The sequence below is a fragment of the Podarcis muralis genome, chromosome 10 (genome assembly GCF_964188315.1).
Source record: "Podarcis muralis chromosome 10, rPodMur119.hap1.1, whole genome shotgun sequence".
Taxonomy (NCBI): Eukaryota; Metazoa; Chordata; class Lepidosauria; order Squamata; family Lacertidae; genus Podarcis; species Podarcis muralis.
In genome coordinates, this window is record NC_135664.1 from 5,047,586 (window position 1) to 5,065,143 (window position 17,558).

Here is a 17,558-nt window from a genome sequence, read left to right on the forward strand (position 1 = left end):
ATGCTTGGAATTGGTCCAGCAGCAGCTACCTTTGCAAGATCAGATCAGTAGAGGGGCAATGGCAGTGAAAACCACTCCTGTTCCTCCCACACACACCCCCCCACCGGTGTGTTTGAAGTGGTTTATAGTAAGCCAGTAGGCCTTGCTCACTCCACTGACTGTTCAAAACAAGTTAACAAGTGGGTTCCACAACAAAATGTTGTGATGCGGTCTGCTCCTGTTTAAGGTCCCAGCTGGTCATGTCATTTTGGAGGGTGATCCATTCCATTCTCTTCCTGCTTCCATATCCCCCATCTTCCACCCCAAACAGACAGTTTAGGAGGAGTTTTGTTTGTACTTCTGCAAACCTTGGAGTTCACCAGAGCCTCCCTCAGTTTGCCTGGCTGGTGCAGTTCTTCTTTTTGTCTGTCCTATTCTGCTGTTCATGGGATTCTAATGTCATGAGTGAAGAAGAGAGGCTTCTCTCTGTTCACTTTCTCAACACCATACAAAATTTTGAAAACTTTTGTCACCCCCCTGTTACTTGCCATTTTCGAGAGTCCCAAATGTTGTGGCCTTTCTTGTTGAGGGGGATATTCCATGGTGCAACATTTGCTGTATATGACCTGCAGTGTTAAGTTTAAAACAGCAAATGTGATCATTCGTTTCAAAATAAGTGTTCCCCAGTATGGTCTTCAGACATGGACCCATTTCAGTCTTCTGTGTTGTGCAGCAGCAGCTGCAGCGGAACAGTTGTTAGAAAGAAACCCTCTCATCCAACAAACTGAGTTGCTTAACAAGCAACAGTGCATTCACAGAGCTGCCTAACAATTAAGACATAACTAATTTGTCTTCAGTGATCCTGAGCATGCATAAGAAGTAGAATGCAGGATCAGACTCAGGCCCACCTAGCATTCTTTGCAAGAATCCCAACAACCAGCAGATACTAAGTGGTCAAAATATTGGTCGATGGGCCACCACAAGTCTCTCTTCTGTCTACCCCGCCTTGTCTGTTCCACTTCATATCTTCCATGCAGCTGGATCCAGTTCAACATGATCTGCCATAACTTCATTTTTCTCATTCTAGTTAATCCCTGAGCCCCAGAATAATGATTCACACTCTTGTCTATTATATATACAAATAGAGTGCATACTGTCTCTCTAATTCAACATGACATGCTTGTTAACACTTTGGTGGAGTCTTTTGCCCTTTTTGTGTTCAACCGAAGGCCAGTGGAGCAAAAGAGAGCAATGTGCTGGATGTGTCCATGTGTCCTTTGAATAACCCAAATGCAAACAAAACGTCAAACAGAGCAACACTTCGTTTTTAATGCTGACGTTTTCCATCGATAATCTAAAGCTCACACCATGAAATTGTGTGCAACGTTAGGTATTGCGTGCAGGAAATGTTAGATATTCCCCTTCATCCTCCTCACGTGCTAATTAAATATGAGCTGTGGCATAAAATGTTCCTTACTATTATCTTCAAAGCATAAATACAGGGATTTGTTGCCAACAGAACGTGATGGTTTGAAGGCATAAGCTGGCTATCTTCAGTCCTGAGGTGGCTATTGATGGGCTCTTCATCTGGAATTGTCTAAGTTGCAAGTGTTTGTGGTGAGGGGCTCAAAGTTGTCAAGACAAGGGGCTCATGTGCATAGCCTCAATATTTTATCCATGTCAAACATTGCATTGTCAAAGAGAATGATGAGGGGCAAACGATGAGACTGTGAAGGGGGGGAAAGTATTTCTAGAAGAAAGGGGTGCTGTTCTGTGTACTGGAAAATGTTATGACTGTGGTTAACCAAAATAGAAGACTGGAATTTGGAGCTATCATTTATTTTTGTCTTTCAGAATAATGTTCCTATAACAACAATGGCCATTTCATCTAAAAAGGTAAGGAAAGGAATAATACTCATTCAGCAGCTGTGGTCTGGGGTTAATGTCATTTTAAATGCATCTCTATAGATGTATAACTTGCAGATATTGTAGATCATGACTAACTTGCCACATTGATTTCAACTGCATATGCATTTGGCTTAGTCTGGGCCCAACCCATTTTATTGTTTCCTCTTTGAAGCTATATTTGCACCAACCTATGAGATTGGTTAGGGTGAGAGAAAGTGACTTGCTCTATGCTCTATGCCAAAAAGCTCCATATGTGAGCAGGACTTTAAAACAGACTCTCCCGTGTTCATACAATTTGAACTATATTGCTGTGGGCCACCATGCTGTAGATTAAGGTATTTCCGTAGATGTAGACATGGGACACAACCCAGTCAAAGATGAGCACTTTTACATCCTCTTTTACATCATTGGATTAAAAATGCATGCTTAATTCTCTGCCATTGAAATCAAGGGGGGCTCAAAGTGCTTTGAGGTGGCTGGACTGTACTCATAGTACTTGTTGTCATATCCAAAGCAGCTACATGTGTCCATTCTATTGTACATATATACGGTGAAATGCTTGTGGGTAACAACTTCATATGTGCATTCATCATTCATTATATAAAGTGGTTCTTTTGACATGTTATTCGGGGGGGGGGGATAGGAGCTGAAGACCACATGCATAATGGTTCTTATGGGGCAATAGATGGTACTCAGCTAAGTTTTACTCAGGATGACCTATTTAAATTAATGGGCCTAACTTAGCCGTGCTCATTAATTTCAGTGGGTCTATTCTGGGTAAAATGGCCCAAGAACTTTAAAGTACCTAGAAAGAAGTAGCATATCAGATCTTCAAAGCTGAGTGCAGCCCTCTGCCTGACAAAGGAGAACAATGACCCTCAGTGTTTCAAAAGCATTAACATTCTCCCCTAAGTATTTTCTAACAGGAAAGTATAATGTTATAGGCATATTATAACACGGATCTCTTATGTTTATTTTGGCCTTCTACCCATAGGTAGTTCACCTCTTGGTTTCACTGTTAATACCTAAAGAATGGGAGAGCTTAGTCCTTTATTAGTTGCATCCTGGCTAAAGTTCCTCTTCTAATCTCAGTGCCTGAAATAAATCTCTCCCTTTCCTGTCAAACAGCAACAGTTGTACGTGAGCTCGGACGAAGGGGTCACCCAGGTTTCCTTGCACCGCTGTCATATTTACGGGACGGCCTGTGCCGACTGCTGCCTCGCCAGAGACCCTTACTGTGCTTGGGACGGCAATTCCTGCTCCAGGTTCTACCCAACAGGGAAAAGGTGACAAAGTGTTAGATTGTCTTTGGAAGAAAAAAATAACCATAAGACAACATTTAACCTTTGCTAGGCATTTAATACGATATTGGAATGGAGTGTTTTTCACTGTTAATGTTTTAAAGGCTAAAAAATACCACCCATTTTTACTGGCAAAGCATTGCTTCTTGAAGTCTTTGCATTGCAAAGGTGTTGCACTTCCTTGAATGTACTGAGGGCCTGGTTTTTCCCCGTCAAACAGATTCCATATAGAGGTTGTATCCAACACTGCCATTCCACTCGTCCCCTTGTGCAACAGAACTGGCCCCTCCTCTCCGATCCTTGGGCACCCTCAAAATCTGCTCCGTAGTATTGAGGGCCTCAATGGAACAGCTTTTTGGGCGTTGCAGGGAGATGAGGGAAGGGGACGAAGAGGAAGGGCAAGGGCAAATCTTGTTGCATGAGTGGAATGCTTATCATGCAACATTGGATAGAACCATAGAAGACTCTTCACTGACAGATAATCAACACAACAGAATAGTTTACTGATCACATTAAAAAAAAAAAAAGACTATCAGAAATTGTTTTTGCTGCTGTCGTGATTTCATTTGCCACTATCTGGAGGGAGTATCTAAAGTTACAGGACATCAGTTTCTAATACTAGTGTCCATTTTTAATACGTAGCCAAGGAAGATGATTTAGGCAGATTTGAGCCCTTCCTGATTCTGCTTTATTGAGGAGTTTTCAACCTGACAGATCCCAGTCTGAAATCCTGGAGAGCAGCTGCCAATCAGTATAGACTTCACTAAGCCAGCTGGATCATTAGCCTTATTCAGTATAAGGAAGCTTCTTTTGTTCCTGTGATTTCACAAGTCCCTAGGGAACCATCTTACCTGGTGGCTGATAGGCTCCATTTTGTGAGCCAAAGATGTGCTCTCATCCCCGAGCCATTACTATCTCTCATTTACATCCTATTCTGAAATGAGCAAATGCCTGCCAATGAGCAACTGCATTCATCAATACTAAGTTCTTTTCTCTGCTAGCATTTGGAAGTGGTATTAAAGCCATATCAAAAATAAGGCTCAATAAAGCCTTGTCTATTCTGGAAGCTAAGACACAGAGCATTACTTTAGTTCCCTGTGTTACTATAGTTACTTTATTTCCCAGCGGTGCTCTGGTGCTTTGGAATAAGGCAACATGTCCTTCCTACAAGGGATGGATGGCAATTGCTGGTTTCAGATGCTTCTATCCAATTGCCAAGTATAGTATAGGTGTGGACTGAAGCTAGCCAAACATTTACAAATGCCTATGGATTTCTTAATACCTCCAGCATGTTAGCAGAATACATCATCTAGTTGAGATAATGTTTTGTGTATCCTTTGCTTTTTATAGAGGGGAGAAAAAAATAAATGCATATTGAATGAAGTCTGGTTTTCATATGTTTAGGAAATAAGTTGTTCCTTTATCTTAAAAAAACACAACAGATTATGATTGAGAAAACATCAGTAATTGGAGTGAAGTCAAGTCTCAAAGTCTAGACAGTAGTAGTAGCTTTTATGTAGGCTGCATTTGTTATTCCTTTGCCCTTTGGATTCCTACTAAATTTTGTTCCCAAAACAGAACTTCAGGATATCTGATCATGTCCTTATTTCCAAAATACACTCATGACACATCTTTCTTGACAAATGTTTCTACTTGTCCATTCTTCACCAGGGTTATAGGCTCCTTTAAAATGCAGATTTCAGTATGAACATAAATGCTTGCTGGAGCAGTCTCATGGCTCCACTAGTCCACCATCATCCTGTTCTCTCACAGTGGCCAACCAGGTGCCCATGAGAAACCCACAAACAAGATTTGAGCACAAGAGCCTCTTAAGTCTGAAGGCAGAACATAGTTATCATGGACAATAGCTGTCATTAGACCTCTCCTCCATGAATTAGTGTGTGTATGGAACTTCTGGAGAGAGAAAAAACAAGCAAGCAATGCTACAATTTGTAGACACATCTCATTTCTTCTGCTTCCAATATTCTCTTGAGATGATCAGAGAACCCCAGCCAAGTTATGATTGTTAGTATTAAAGATCATGGATCAGCATGCTGTATTTCAGCATGTAAGTATTTCTGTTCAATAATTTTCTTTTAAGAGCCAGTGTGTTGTATCCAAGTAAATTCAGCTCAGAGCACACCCCTTGAAATTAACTGGCCTCTTAGTCATGTCCATAAATTACAGTGGGCTTACTCTGTGTATGACGAACATTGGATACAAACCACATATTTCTGGCTTCTGTTAAGGCAAGGTTTTATGAATGGATAAATAGAGGTTCCTTCTATGGGATGAATCCTTAGAATGACCACCCTGAAGGAAAGAAAGTGCAGTTGCCTAATCATTGCACACATTGCATAGTTAAACTATGGCATTTGCTCCTACTGGAGGCAGTGATGGCCACCAACTTGAATGTCTTTAAAAGAGAGTTTGATAAATTCATGGGTGATAAGGCTATCAGTGACTCCTAAACCTGATTGCCATGTTCTGCCCTCACTGTCAGAGGCAATATGCTTCTGAAAATTAGTTGCTGTGGTTCTTCCTACTTGCGGCCTTCTCCTTGGCTGGACTAGGTGGGTCACTGGCCTGATTCAGCAGGTTCTTCTTATGTTCTTAACTATTTTGTCATTTCCCCCCTCCTCACCAACAACAGTAGGAATTATAGTTTTGTAACACTGCTGAGAACTCTGTTGGAGATCCAGCAACTTGATCCATAACTATAATTCTGACAGTTTTCTATAAAGGGAAGTGGAGGAGACATGGCATTTCAAACCATGTAAGCTTGTTGATGCTGCAACCCAACGAAAGGGAAATCACCACACTTCCATATAAAGGGGATACTTTCCATGAAAAATATATAATTAAAGTATTATCAACCATCATATGGACTACATAATACAGGCGACAATAATGAAATACAACTAAATATCTTACTATATGAGTCCACACATATGTAGTTTATATAGTGACATCTAACTGCGCACAAACTCAGGTGACACTTGGGACAGCAATATTTTTAGGAGCATGAGTGAAGTTGGGCATAAGTGCTTTAAGTTCATCTACAAGACTATAGTGGATCTACATGGATTTCGTAGTGCAGCCACCCAAGGCAGCAAAAAATCTTGAGCCAGCCTTGAGTAACATTCAACTAGCAGAAACTTTCTCAGTGAAGGTTTGGCTGAGAAATTCTGTCATCCTTCTTCTGAGGTGCTAATATTTACATAGTACTGTGTCTCTTATGTATGCATAGTAGCTTTGTGCAGCCATAGAGCTCACACCTTCCACGTAGAAGTTCCCATGTTCAGCCCACAAGATTGCCAATTTAAAAGCCTCTCCAGAGAAAGAGCTTGTAAAGACTTCTTCCTGAGATGTTTGAGAGTTGCTGCCAGTCAGAGCGGACAGTACTCAGCTGGATGGGACAATGGTCCATAGAAGACAACTTCCTATGTTCATAAGTGCTTTAAGTTCAATTTAGTTAAGTCCCACTCCTCCAAATTTCATATTGCTATTCAATACAGAACTGCACATTGCAAGTGACATTTCCATTCTTCCAGCTTCTCCGATAATGTTTCGGTAATGTTTAGTTCTTTCGTCATGAATTGGTTTGTTTTCCCATTCCCACTCTAGAACTTGGGCCACTGCTGTGGGGAAGAATGCACAATGTGCATAGGGGAGAGGGTGAAACATTGGCATGGGGCAACCAATGGGGACCTATGTGAGCAATGAGTTAAAAGAATACCATCGTATTTGAGAACTGCATAAATTGCAATGGCACCACGTAAACATGTGGGTGGGTGGTACTCAATTAGAACATTGCAGCGTTCATTCAGAATGACAGTGTTATATGGAAAGCCCAAGTAAACAATCTGCTCCTACTGCTTATGCTTCATAAAAGTGGCAACATTTAGGTGTATTACAAAAGTTTCTAGTTTCCTTGCTCAAAATACATTTTGTTGAAACCCCGAAACCTGAAGGCAGATGTTTGGATGAAATGCAAGTTACTTTCATTCTTTCCACTGTATAGAATCACTTGTAAGGGTTCATTGTGATCTGGATAAAGCGGCTTAATGAGACTTTCTCTTCTCATAGAGACTGGGCAATTATTTATAGGAAGCTCATTGACCTTACTGTTTGAAATAACCTGAGTTGAGTACTGCATTTCCTTTTAAAGCTACCTAGGAACTGAAAGTCATTTTTGCAATCTTGCTCCTTTCCCTTAATATCTTAGGAGAAGCCGAAGACAAGATGTGAAGCATGGAAACCCTATGACTCAGTGCCGAGGATTTAACCTAAAAGGTAATTTGAACTGAAATATGACGGGCTATAAACACATGTGGTCATTCTTATAAGTGAATCATAATATCCCTGTGGCTTAGTGGTAAAAATTAGTTTAGTACCCATGTATTTTTAGCATTCCTTTCTCCTTTTCATGTGCTACGTTTGTTTGGGAGATTTAATGTTGATCTTTTTAAACAACAACAATGCAAGAAACAAAAGGTTTGATCCCGAGACAGTCTATGACAATAATATTGTCTCAGTATGGTATCACAGCATCACAAATGAAGATACACCCATGGTCACATGGAGTACAGCTGCTGTTATTTTCCTTAGTGTTTCCATATATATATATATATATATATATATATATATATATATATATATATATATATATTGGGGGGGGGGGAGTAATTAATACTGTAAAGGAAGGAGGTCCTTGAGATACTGCAATTGGCAACTTTTTTTTTTTTAAAAAAAAAAGGATTTCCTCCCAAAAAGGTAAATCCAGAGTAATGGTTGGGAAGTACGTCTGGATAATATATTCAAAGTTAGGATCAGCCATTTTTAGAGACCCCCATTGCTGTTAAAGGTGACCATGAGAGGCTCCTTCTCTAAGGCTCCCAAAAATCCTGGAGTGGTCATTGGAGGAAGCTACAACAAAATTTAAATGGACAAATATGAAAACAAAAATCACCATTTACTTTTATTGTTCAGAGTCTATGGTTTTCTCTCCCCAGCTTTGGGTTTTAACTGTGATGCTTAACCCGTGCTTGATCCCATATTTAAGAGTATATAAAGCTGTAGCATTTTGACTTTAATGAGCACAAATTTCTAAAAATAGAATGCCGGAGGCTGCTAATGATTCCACAAACATTCTGTTCACAAAGACAATTAGGAATGCTAAATTACTGTTGGCTTCCAAAATATTTAAAATTAAAAAATAAATAAATATTTTTTTACTAAGGATGTACCAAAAGCCTGGCTCTGGATACATCTGGAACAAAATATCTTCCTACCCTTCTGTTTGTGCTGTTCTAAGCTATTCGTAACCATTTCCGGATACTACAATCCAGTACATGCATATATTGTCCCCCTAACTATGATTATTTATACCATCCTTCATCTTAAATCTCCCCCTCCCCATGATTTGATTTAAACATAGTGAAGAATAGGATCCATGTTTCTTGGTGACCATGGTTAAAGCAAACCAGGATGCAATGGTAAATGAACTGTGAGTTCATGAGTTGAAGTGGATTTGCATACCATAGTTGCACGTAATCATGTTGCTTTAATCATGTTTATACTAATATCAGCTAAGATCAAGGAGATACAGGTTCAATGCCCTACTCAGCCACGAAGCCAGTCACTCCCATCTTGGTCTAACCCACATCACAGGGTGTTTTTGAGAGTAAAAAGGATAAGATTTGGGGTGGGTGGGTGTGAAACGTAGCTTCTTGGAAGAAGAACAGGATAAAAATGTAATCTATCAAGCAATATTGAAAATAAATGGTTAAAGCAAATAATGGAAGAGTGAATTTTTGTGGAAGAAGGGTGATCAGGAATGATTTGTCTAAACTGCACTATTATGAAGCCTGAACAGCTCAATGGATATTTTGCATTTCAGTTATCTGGTATAAGTTTGGAATGTAGGCTAGGATATTTTAGCATCTAATTATGTGGTCTACTACCAGCTCCATCCCACTCACAGGGGCAGAGTTGGAAATGGGATCCTGAATTAGTCCAGGTGACTAAACCATCTATTGTAGCCACGCTATTAATAGAATAAAATAGCATTTTCCTAAAACAGCTCCAGTTCTGTGTTTCTGCCCTGGATTTCTTGCTCTTGAATATTGTCTGCCTGAGATCCTCCTTGTTTCAGGTGTGATCATGCACTTCCCAGTTTTATAAACAGTGCAATGCATTTCCAAGTCAGGAGGAAGCATAATTCTGGCCTCTCTCACATTCCAGCTTACCGCAATGCAGCAGAGATAATTCAGTACGGAGTAAAGAATAACACCACCTTCCTTGAGTGTACGCCAAAATCGCCACAGGCCTCCGTTAAATGGCTCTTGCAGAAGGACAATGACAGAAGGAAAGAGGTGAGAAATTCACTCAAAAGCATTGGAGGGTCGAAGGCAAGAGGGTGCACTCAGCTGGGAACCCTGAAGATAAAGGCTGGGTCTTCTGTTCATATAGAATATTCTCTCGAGTTACACCAGTGTCCAAAGGCCCATGGCAGTGTAGCATGAAACTTAAAATACAAGGCACCGAACTCATCTGAGTTGCTGAGACTCTAGACATACAACCAGCATATACCCACAACCAGCACAATATGTTTGTAAACTCTTTCAAAGCAAACACTTTTCCTCAATGTAATAAACTTTTGTGCATTACTTTCACTAATATAAACATTTTTGTATGCACTTTCCTCAAATAGATAGATAATTCTGGTATGCATTTTTGGTTGGAGACCCATTTCACAAAATTCATAGCTGTGTTTTGGTTTGGGAAATGCAAATTGATCGGTTTGCAAAATAAATAAATAGAACTATTCTCCTCCCACCCCGAGGCATCCTCTTATCACTAAATGTGCTTAACCTTATAACACTGAAATCAGTGAGGACTTGGCTTTGGCTGGATGCTGCCTTCTGTATGCAGCATGGGAATGTCTCCAGCAGTTAAAACGTGCTGCCAATCTGAGAAAGGAACAACAGGCATAACAGAGGAGTTAAGTCTGAGGAGCCGAGAGAGAAGATGATATGGAAAGCTTTTGTAGCAAGGATTTAGCCTGAACTAAAAATACTCACAGCAACAAGAATTTTCCTGACCGTTGTGTAATCACATTTTCCATTACTGTCCTTTCCAAAGCTCTCAAATTTCAGCTCTTATGATATACAGTGCAATTGTGTATATGGATCCAAGTTGGATCCATATTTATCCTTCCTTAAATAAATAAAAAATGAAATTATTGTTATTTACAAATCTCAGGCAATGTCTCTGCAGGAGGAAAAATGCTCCTGTTCTTTGTGAATGAATCTGTCTGAATAATAGCAAGCAGAAAGGGGTGGGGGAGATGTGGCCCTCCAGATGTTGTTGGACTACAACTCCCATCAGCCCTGACCACTGGTCCTGCTAGCTAGGGAAGATGGGAGTTGGAGTTCAACAACAGCTGGAGACCCAAGTTTGAGAAACACTGGACTACAAATTCCGTCACCCCTTACCACTGGCTAGGCTGCCCGAGGCCGATGGCAGCTGAAGTTCAAAAATGTCTGGAGGGCTATAGGTTGCCCACCTCTGCTTTACACCCCCAGTTTGAAATTGTCTTCTGGAAAATGTGTTTTTATGGTTTAAGCCTCACCAGTGAGGTATGTAGTTGTGAGTTCAAGTCCCATGATTTTCCTGACTCGCCAATTTCTTTCTAATGGCCTCTGTGACACACAGAAATACAACACAAGAAACAGTATGTTTCAGGTCTTAAGTTTTCAGTGGTGGCTCCCTGCTTGTGTAATGTTCTCCCTGGGGAGGCTTGCCTCTGTGCCGTCATTACATATCTTCAGCTGACAAACCAAAACATTCCTTTTTAACCGAGTTTTTAATCATCTTGGCTTTTAACCATCAGGCCTGTCTGCTTGGGGGAAATCTTTTAATGTATGATTTTAATGTTTGTTTGCTTAAAATATTGTAAGTAACCTCAATTTGCAGGGCAAAAAAGTGATTAATAACTTTAATAAATAATAATGAGGATGTAAAAACAAGACTAAACTTATTTGTTAATAATATTAAAGGCACTGCTGTGTTTAATAGCTCTCCCTTAGAAATACATTTCAAGTAGGGTGTCTCTGTCTAGTGGAAAGAAAATGGCTTGCTTGGCTTGTATATCTTGTATATCTAGATAAATATGGATTTTTCTTTTAGTATACTGGTCATATTCTTCCCCCCCCCCTTTTTTTACTGGTCATATTCAAACCCATGACGTTAGAGCACATGCTATCTGTCTGTCTTCTAGGTCAAACTTAATGAAAGGATCATATCAACCGAACAAGGGCTCTTGATTCGCTCTGTCCAGGATGCTGACCGAGGGCTTTATCACTGCATTGCGACGGAAAATGGCTTCAAGCAAACGATAGCAAAGGTGAACTTCAAGGTGTTAGATTCAGACACGGTGGCCTTCATGACTGAAAAGTGGTCCCCGTGGACCTGGGCTAGTTCACTCCAGTCTCTGCCCTTCCATCCAAAGGACTTGGCGGGAGCCTTCAGTCACTCGGAACTGCAGATGATTAATCAGTATTGCAAAGACACGAGGCAACTTGGCCAGCAGGCCGAAGATTCCCAGAAGATGAGAGGGGATTATGGCAAGTTGAAGGCTCTCATCAACAGCAGGAAAAGCAGGAACCGAAGAAATCAATTGCCTGGATCCTAAGGTTTTGTCCTGGAGCATCAAACTTTTTTTCATACCCTCCCTCAAGGGATTTTGGGGTGTTTTTTTGGGGGGGGGTTGTTTTCCTGCTGAGAGCATAGACAAAACATTAGCAAAGCAAGCCTGAAAAAAGATAAAAGATCATGAAATGCAACCTACATAAGCTAAAGAGGAGGGCAGGCGGGAAACCACAAATCCAAAGAGATTTATTTGTGAAGTGCCCACTGACACCAGATAGATCCTTAACTTTAACACCAGATGGTTTGCCTTAACCCACTTCCTTGCATGACGTTTAGATGCCATCTTTCTTTTCCTGAGAAGGGACACAGAAATAGACCCACCAGATCTCAAACTTGGTGGCAAAGGAAAGGAAGCGTTTGGGTTAAGAGGGATGTACTAAGTGTTGTACGAACGTCTCTTCCATATATGTCTCTGTTTATGGTACATTGCATTGAAAAGCTCTGAAGCAAGCACTTAAAAGTCCGTTTCTCATATTAGTATTGAAAACACAGCTCAGGGCTTCTCAAATGTAACGTGGGAGTGGTAATGATTATATCTCCTTCCCTCTTAGTGGGGTTCATTACATGTACAGCTCACTCCCAATCTTTTTTGACATGGTAAACTCTCTGTCATGTGACTCTATTGCTTTTAAATATATTTTTTCTTCCTCAGAAAGCTTCAGTGCAGCTTACCTTTGGATTCCCAGTCCAGGGACAGAACTGCTAGGTTTCAGGAGTCAAACTGTGCTATGTGTTCTTTGATCCTTATGTAGCCAGTTAATTGTAGCCAGTGAATATACTTTATGAATGCAAGAATAGAGCATTGGCAGCTACTATACCTTTTAAAACCAGGATAAAATCACATGGGCTTGAAAAGGCAGGTGGCGTTGAGCTGCTATTAGTAGTCCTGTGCCCTTTGGCATTTCATTTTTTTTGGGGGGGGGGGAATCTGCCAACCAGCAAAGGTGGGTGCAGGAGGGCAATAGGACCAAAGTTAAGCACTTTTGAGGCTGCAATCCACACTTACCTGGGAGTAGGGATGGGGGAGGAATTTGATTCAGTTTGCATTGAAAGGAGAAGCTACCTAATTCACACTTTCGGAAGCCATACATAGGCATCATTCAAAGTTTGCACTTCTCACAATTTTGCAATGCAGTTCTACAACCAAGTAATGCTTACAAATGCATAAATTCACCCATCCCTACCTGAGATTCAGTCCTATTGAACTCAGTGCAGCTGTGTTTTGGCAATGTTGTAATTTTGATGACTCCAGCAGACTTGGAGATTGAACACATTAAAACGGAGGAGGGCAGACTTCAGGTTTGAGGGATCTACCTTATTTTCTTACTGGAACACTGAGACGCACCAAGTGGATCCAGAGGTAAAGGATTAGAGTTAAAAGAGCCCAGGAATTTGTTTTGAGTAACAGAACTGAACAGAGCTCGCAGTCCTCCTATTCAAAAATTCACTTGGTCACTCCCTTTTACTCATGTCAGCAGTATAATTTTAAGAGGAAAGTCATTTTGTTGTTGCCATTGTTGTTGAGCAATGGAGTGTCAGAAATCCTTGATGATCTGCTTCAAATCACCCACTGATCTATCATATGCCCACCCCTGTATCAAAACACATCCACCTCTCCCCCCCCCCCCATTTGTGTATTTGAATGAGGGGAGAGATAATTTTGAAGTTGAAAACTTCTATGAGACTTTATAGAATTTACAGCCTCCATTAGGTAAAGCATATTTGTTTAAGACCACCACCATTCTGCCGCCAAGACTCTTTCCTTCTACCTTCAAGTAACTTCTGTCAACCAGAGGTTTTGCTCTTCTCCCAGTGATCATGAAGAAACCACTTCTGCCAAACTACATCATCCGCTTCCCAGTCTTCACAGCTCCTCAGTGCATTCCAGCTTTAGACATGACACCCAAATTGTCAATTGGAAAGCACAGGACTGAGGTACGCCTGATGCGTCTCATGAGATGCTATTGAAAACAGAGTCCACATTGTGAGTTGTCCTCCTTTCCCTTGCAACATTTAGGGGCACTAAACCATGGCATGATGGGACATGGTGTGTGTGTATAAAACTATACAATGTCACAGAGACATCGCAAGTTACAAAACCAAAATATTTTGGGCCTTCACAAAATGAAGCTACCTCCTATAGTCTGAACGCTGGTCCTTTATAGGTCCTATTTTCTGAGTGCTGCAGTTACTTGTTTGGCTTTTTTCTTCTTCTACCAAGCACATTCAAAGTACAGTTGATACAACATTTAATATCATTTATAACGTTGTAATTTCTTCTAGATGAAGGACGGCGGCTGATAAGCTTTCTAGGGCACAATTTATTTCTCTTAACAGCCAAGTATGGTTGTATCTGACTAGGCGCCCATTAGGCCCGAGGAATGGCAACAGTTAACATGCTTTATTAAAAACAAAATGTTGGCAATATGTGTGGTTCAGTTAACAAAATCAGTAGAGCTTTCTTTTCCATAATAATATTTTTAAAGCTGCTTTATATATAGTTACAATGGTATGACTGTTTAAGGGATAAAACGTAAACATTTCCCCCCCACACCTGCTGCATGAAAAATGTGTGTATCTAGATAAAGACCTTTTATTGATTTGTAGCCACTCCAGCCTTCCAAGCGTCAACAGATCTCCAGCATTTATGAAATCCAGGTCTTCAGCTAAATATAATCATTATAGATGACTGTGAAATAGTTTACACTAGATGGCAATAATGTGTCTAAGGCTTTGTTCACCCATTCTGCTTACAGTAGCCTGTGGAGCAGAGCAACCCCAGGGTCATCGAAATAAACCAAATGTCCTGTTTGGAAGCCAGTCTCGTGCTCATGCTAGCTTCCTTCACCATCTTGTACGAGGCAAGGCCTGCTTGCTTGGCCCAAATCTAGTAACGTGTTTATCCCTTTTTGTCAGAGATAGATAGCAGGAGTGAGTCTTATATGTACATATGGTACGTAACCCAAGGTATGGGCATGGCCGCAACCTATTCATCATTTGGGTTACCTTTTCCATCTCTACAAGATCTCCTTTGATATGTGGTGACCAGATCTGTATATAGTATTCCAAGTGTTGTCACACAATACATAGCTATGTATAAAGGTATTACAGTATTGCCGGATTGATTTGTAACCCTTTTCCTAATGATTCCAATCACGGAATCCACAGCTTCCACACACTGGGTCAGTCTTTTCAATTAAGCTGCCAACCACGACCCCATCAGTGGATATGTGGAATGAGGATTTTTTGGTGCAGTGTGCATGACATTGCACTCGCTTGCCTGGAAATACATTTGCCATTTCATTGCCTGTTTGCTTAGCTTGGAGAGATCATTCTGGGGCTCTTCACAATCCACTTTTGTTTTGACCACCCTGAATAAGTTGATGCCACTGCAAAAAAAAAAAATGGTTGTGTGACTGTTCATCCCTCACTTCAGATCATTTATGAACAAGTTTAAAAAGCAAGCGGAGGATTTCCTACATCCCTTTATTATGGGAACTGGCCATTTTTCTTGCTCTCTGCTTCCTCTTCTTTAACAAGTTACCATCAACACATGCCAAATGGAAAGAAAACCAGACCTTTCATTTTTTGTTCTGTTCCTAGCAAGTGTGTACACCCACAAAGACGCTTCAAGCTGGAGTCCCATTGGAAGCAATTGAACTGAACTCACGTGATGATTAATTTGTCATTGTTCTCATTTGGAATTAAGGGCAACAAACCTTAGGAATATTTGGCCTTTTCCGTCCTGAGACCCTACCACCAGGTTTACCTCCGAACACAGAGTTGCTAAAATGTGATGAACAAACCTATTTTTTACATGTACAGGGTAGTTTCCGTTAGAGTTTTTACATGTTCAGAGTTTATCCCCCTATACGTAACATGAACACTTATGTTTATAATATTGGTTTGTTTGTTTGTTGTTATTTAATGTCTTCCTGTTTTGAGGATACTGACAAAAGGGTTGTATCCAATGGATTCTATGACTTCCCCTTCCTCTCGTCTTCCTGAACACACCCAAAATCTGCTCTATCGGGGGGGGGGGGTGTCTGCAAATGTTTGGAGAAGATTTTGAGGGTGTGAAGGGGGCTTCAGGGAAGGGGGAGTTCTGTTGTGCACGTGGAACTCTGCTGCATGAACAGAAAAGAGGCATTGGAAGCAACCCACTGTATATATTTGCATTGGTTTAAAAAATGTTTTAAATGCCATCTTCTGGTCATAACTTTGCCAAATGTAAAGAAAGTCAATACTATTCATCGGTGTGTACGAAATTTGTTTTATGACGCCTTTGCTGTCGTTTGTAAAGTTGGATTGAAATCTTCATTCAACCATGTGTTCTTTGTGATAATTGCTACTGTAGATATGTGTATTTCATTTTTTTTATTAAAAAAAACCAGCCACCCCTTTTTTTCAACCAAGTATGGTAATGTGTACAAATTTAGCATGATGAAACCCATTACGGTGAATACTCAGTAGCCCTTGGATTAAAAATAAAAGTAACAGAATACTATTTAACTGAATATCCCAAATGTTATTTGCCTGAAAAATAAAGGGTGTTCGATCAATTTTATGAATGGTTTTCCATGGGGGGATATGGGGGGGTCGTTGTGGGGGAATATGTACCGTATTTTTTGCACCATAACACTCACTTTTTTTCCGCCTAGAAAGTAAGGGGAAATGTCTGTGCGTGTTATGGAGGAAATGCCTACGGGTGGCATGCCTACGGATTTTCCTCCTCTAAAAACTACGTGCGTGTTATGGTCTGGTGCATGTTATAGAGCGAAAAATACGGTAACTCTTTTGCTAGAAACATTTGACCACATGTAATACAGAGCTGAAAATGAGACAGAAATTATGTTCTTAATTTGTTCCAATGGATGGCGGCCAAACAGGACCCAAGAGGCTAAAATCCATTTGGAAATAATCATTTTAAATCCCTCAACAGAAGACTAGTGAATGCACTTCAGATATAAGCATAATACCAAAGAAAAAAGAAAAGTACATTATGCGGTGATGAATCTTGGGTAAGGGAGAAGTGATGCACAGCATATGCAAATAATGATTATATGGAAATGCAAAATAGAATATGAATATGCTTTTAAACAGTACTCTACTCAGAAGAACAGTATGCCAGATTAAAATCAACTACTACTTAACTCTCTATTACCAAACATCTCAGAAACCCTTTGCTTCTCACCGATTGCTTCCCTTTAATTCCTTCTTTTATCACAACGTAACTTCTTTCTATTAGCAAATGAAAGGCCACGGGGTAAACATCTGCAGAAACAGCTTTCCATTGGTGGACATGGTCCCAAGTCTTATTGGGATACAGGGAGAGGCATGAAGGCCACTCAGTGCTGCTAGCCATAGGGAGTAACAAATATTGCACCTTCTTCACACTGGTGCATTATCTTAGCTTGATTAAGGCCTTGTCAACATTTGTGCTTCTCACACAGTCCAGACTGAAAAACATTTCTGCCTTCAAGATAGGCATTCAGGCCTATTTCAGTCATGAGCCAGAGCTTATGCTGTTTTCCTGATGCTTCCTTACCTGACAAATTCTGTGTTTTATGCCACCTTTCACATGATGCAAAAGCCACTCCTGGAAATCTAGTGGAGGTTTAGAATTCATTTCTGTGTTAATTGTAAAAATATATA

General features: G+C 40.4%; 1 protein-coding gene across 1 annotated transcript in view; it reads left to right on the forward strand.

The window, feature by feature from the left end:
- SEMA3C (semaphorin 3C) overlaps positions 1 to 16,415 on the forward strand; it is a 130,091-nt gene extending 113,676 nt beyond the window's left edge. The window contains exons 14-18 of the mRNA XM_028745576.2: positions 1,834 to 1,875; positions 3,016 to 3,173; positions 7,417 to 7,484; positions 9,435 to 9,565; positions 11,473 to 16,415. Coding sequence (XP_028601409.2) covers positions 1,834 to 1,875; positions 3,016 to 3,173; positions 7,417 to 7,484; positions 9,435 to 9,565; positions 11,473 to 11,886 — 813 coding nt within the window. The 3' untranslated portion in view covers positions 11,887 to 16,415. The remainder of the gene's footprint in view (positions 1 to 1,833; positions 1,876 to 3,015; positions 3,174 to 7,416; positions 7,485 to 9,434; positions 9,566 to 11,472) is intronic.
- Positions 16,416 to 17,558: the final 1,143 nt, after the last annotated feature.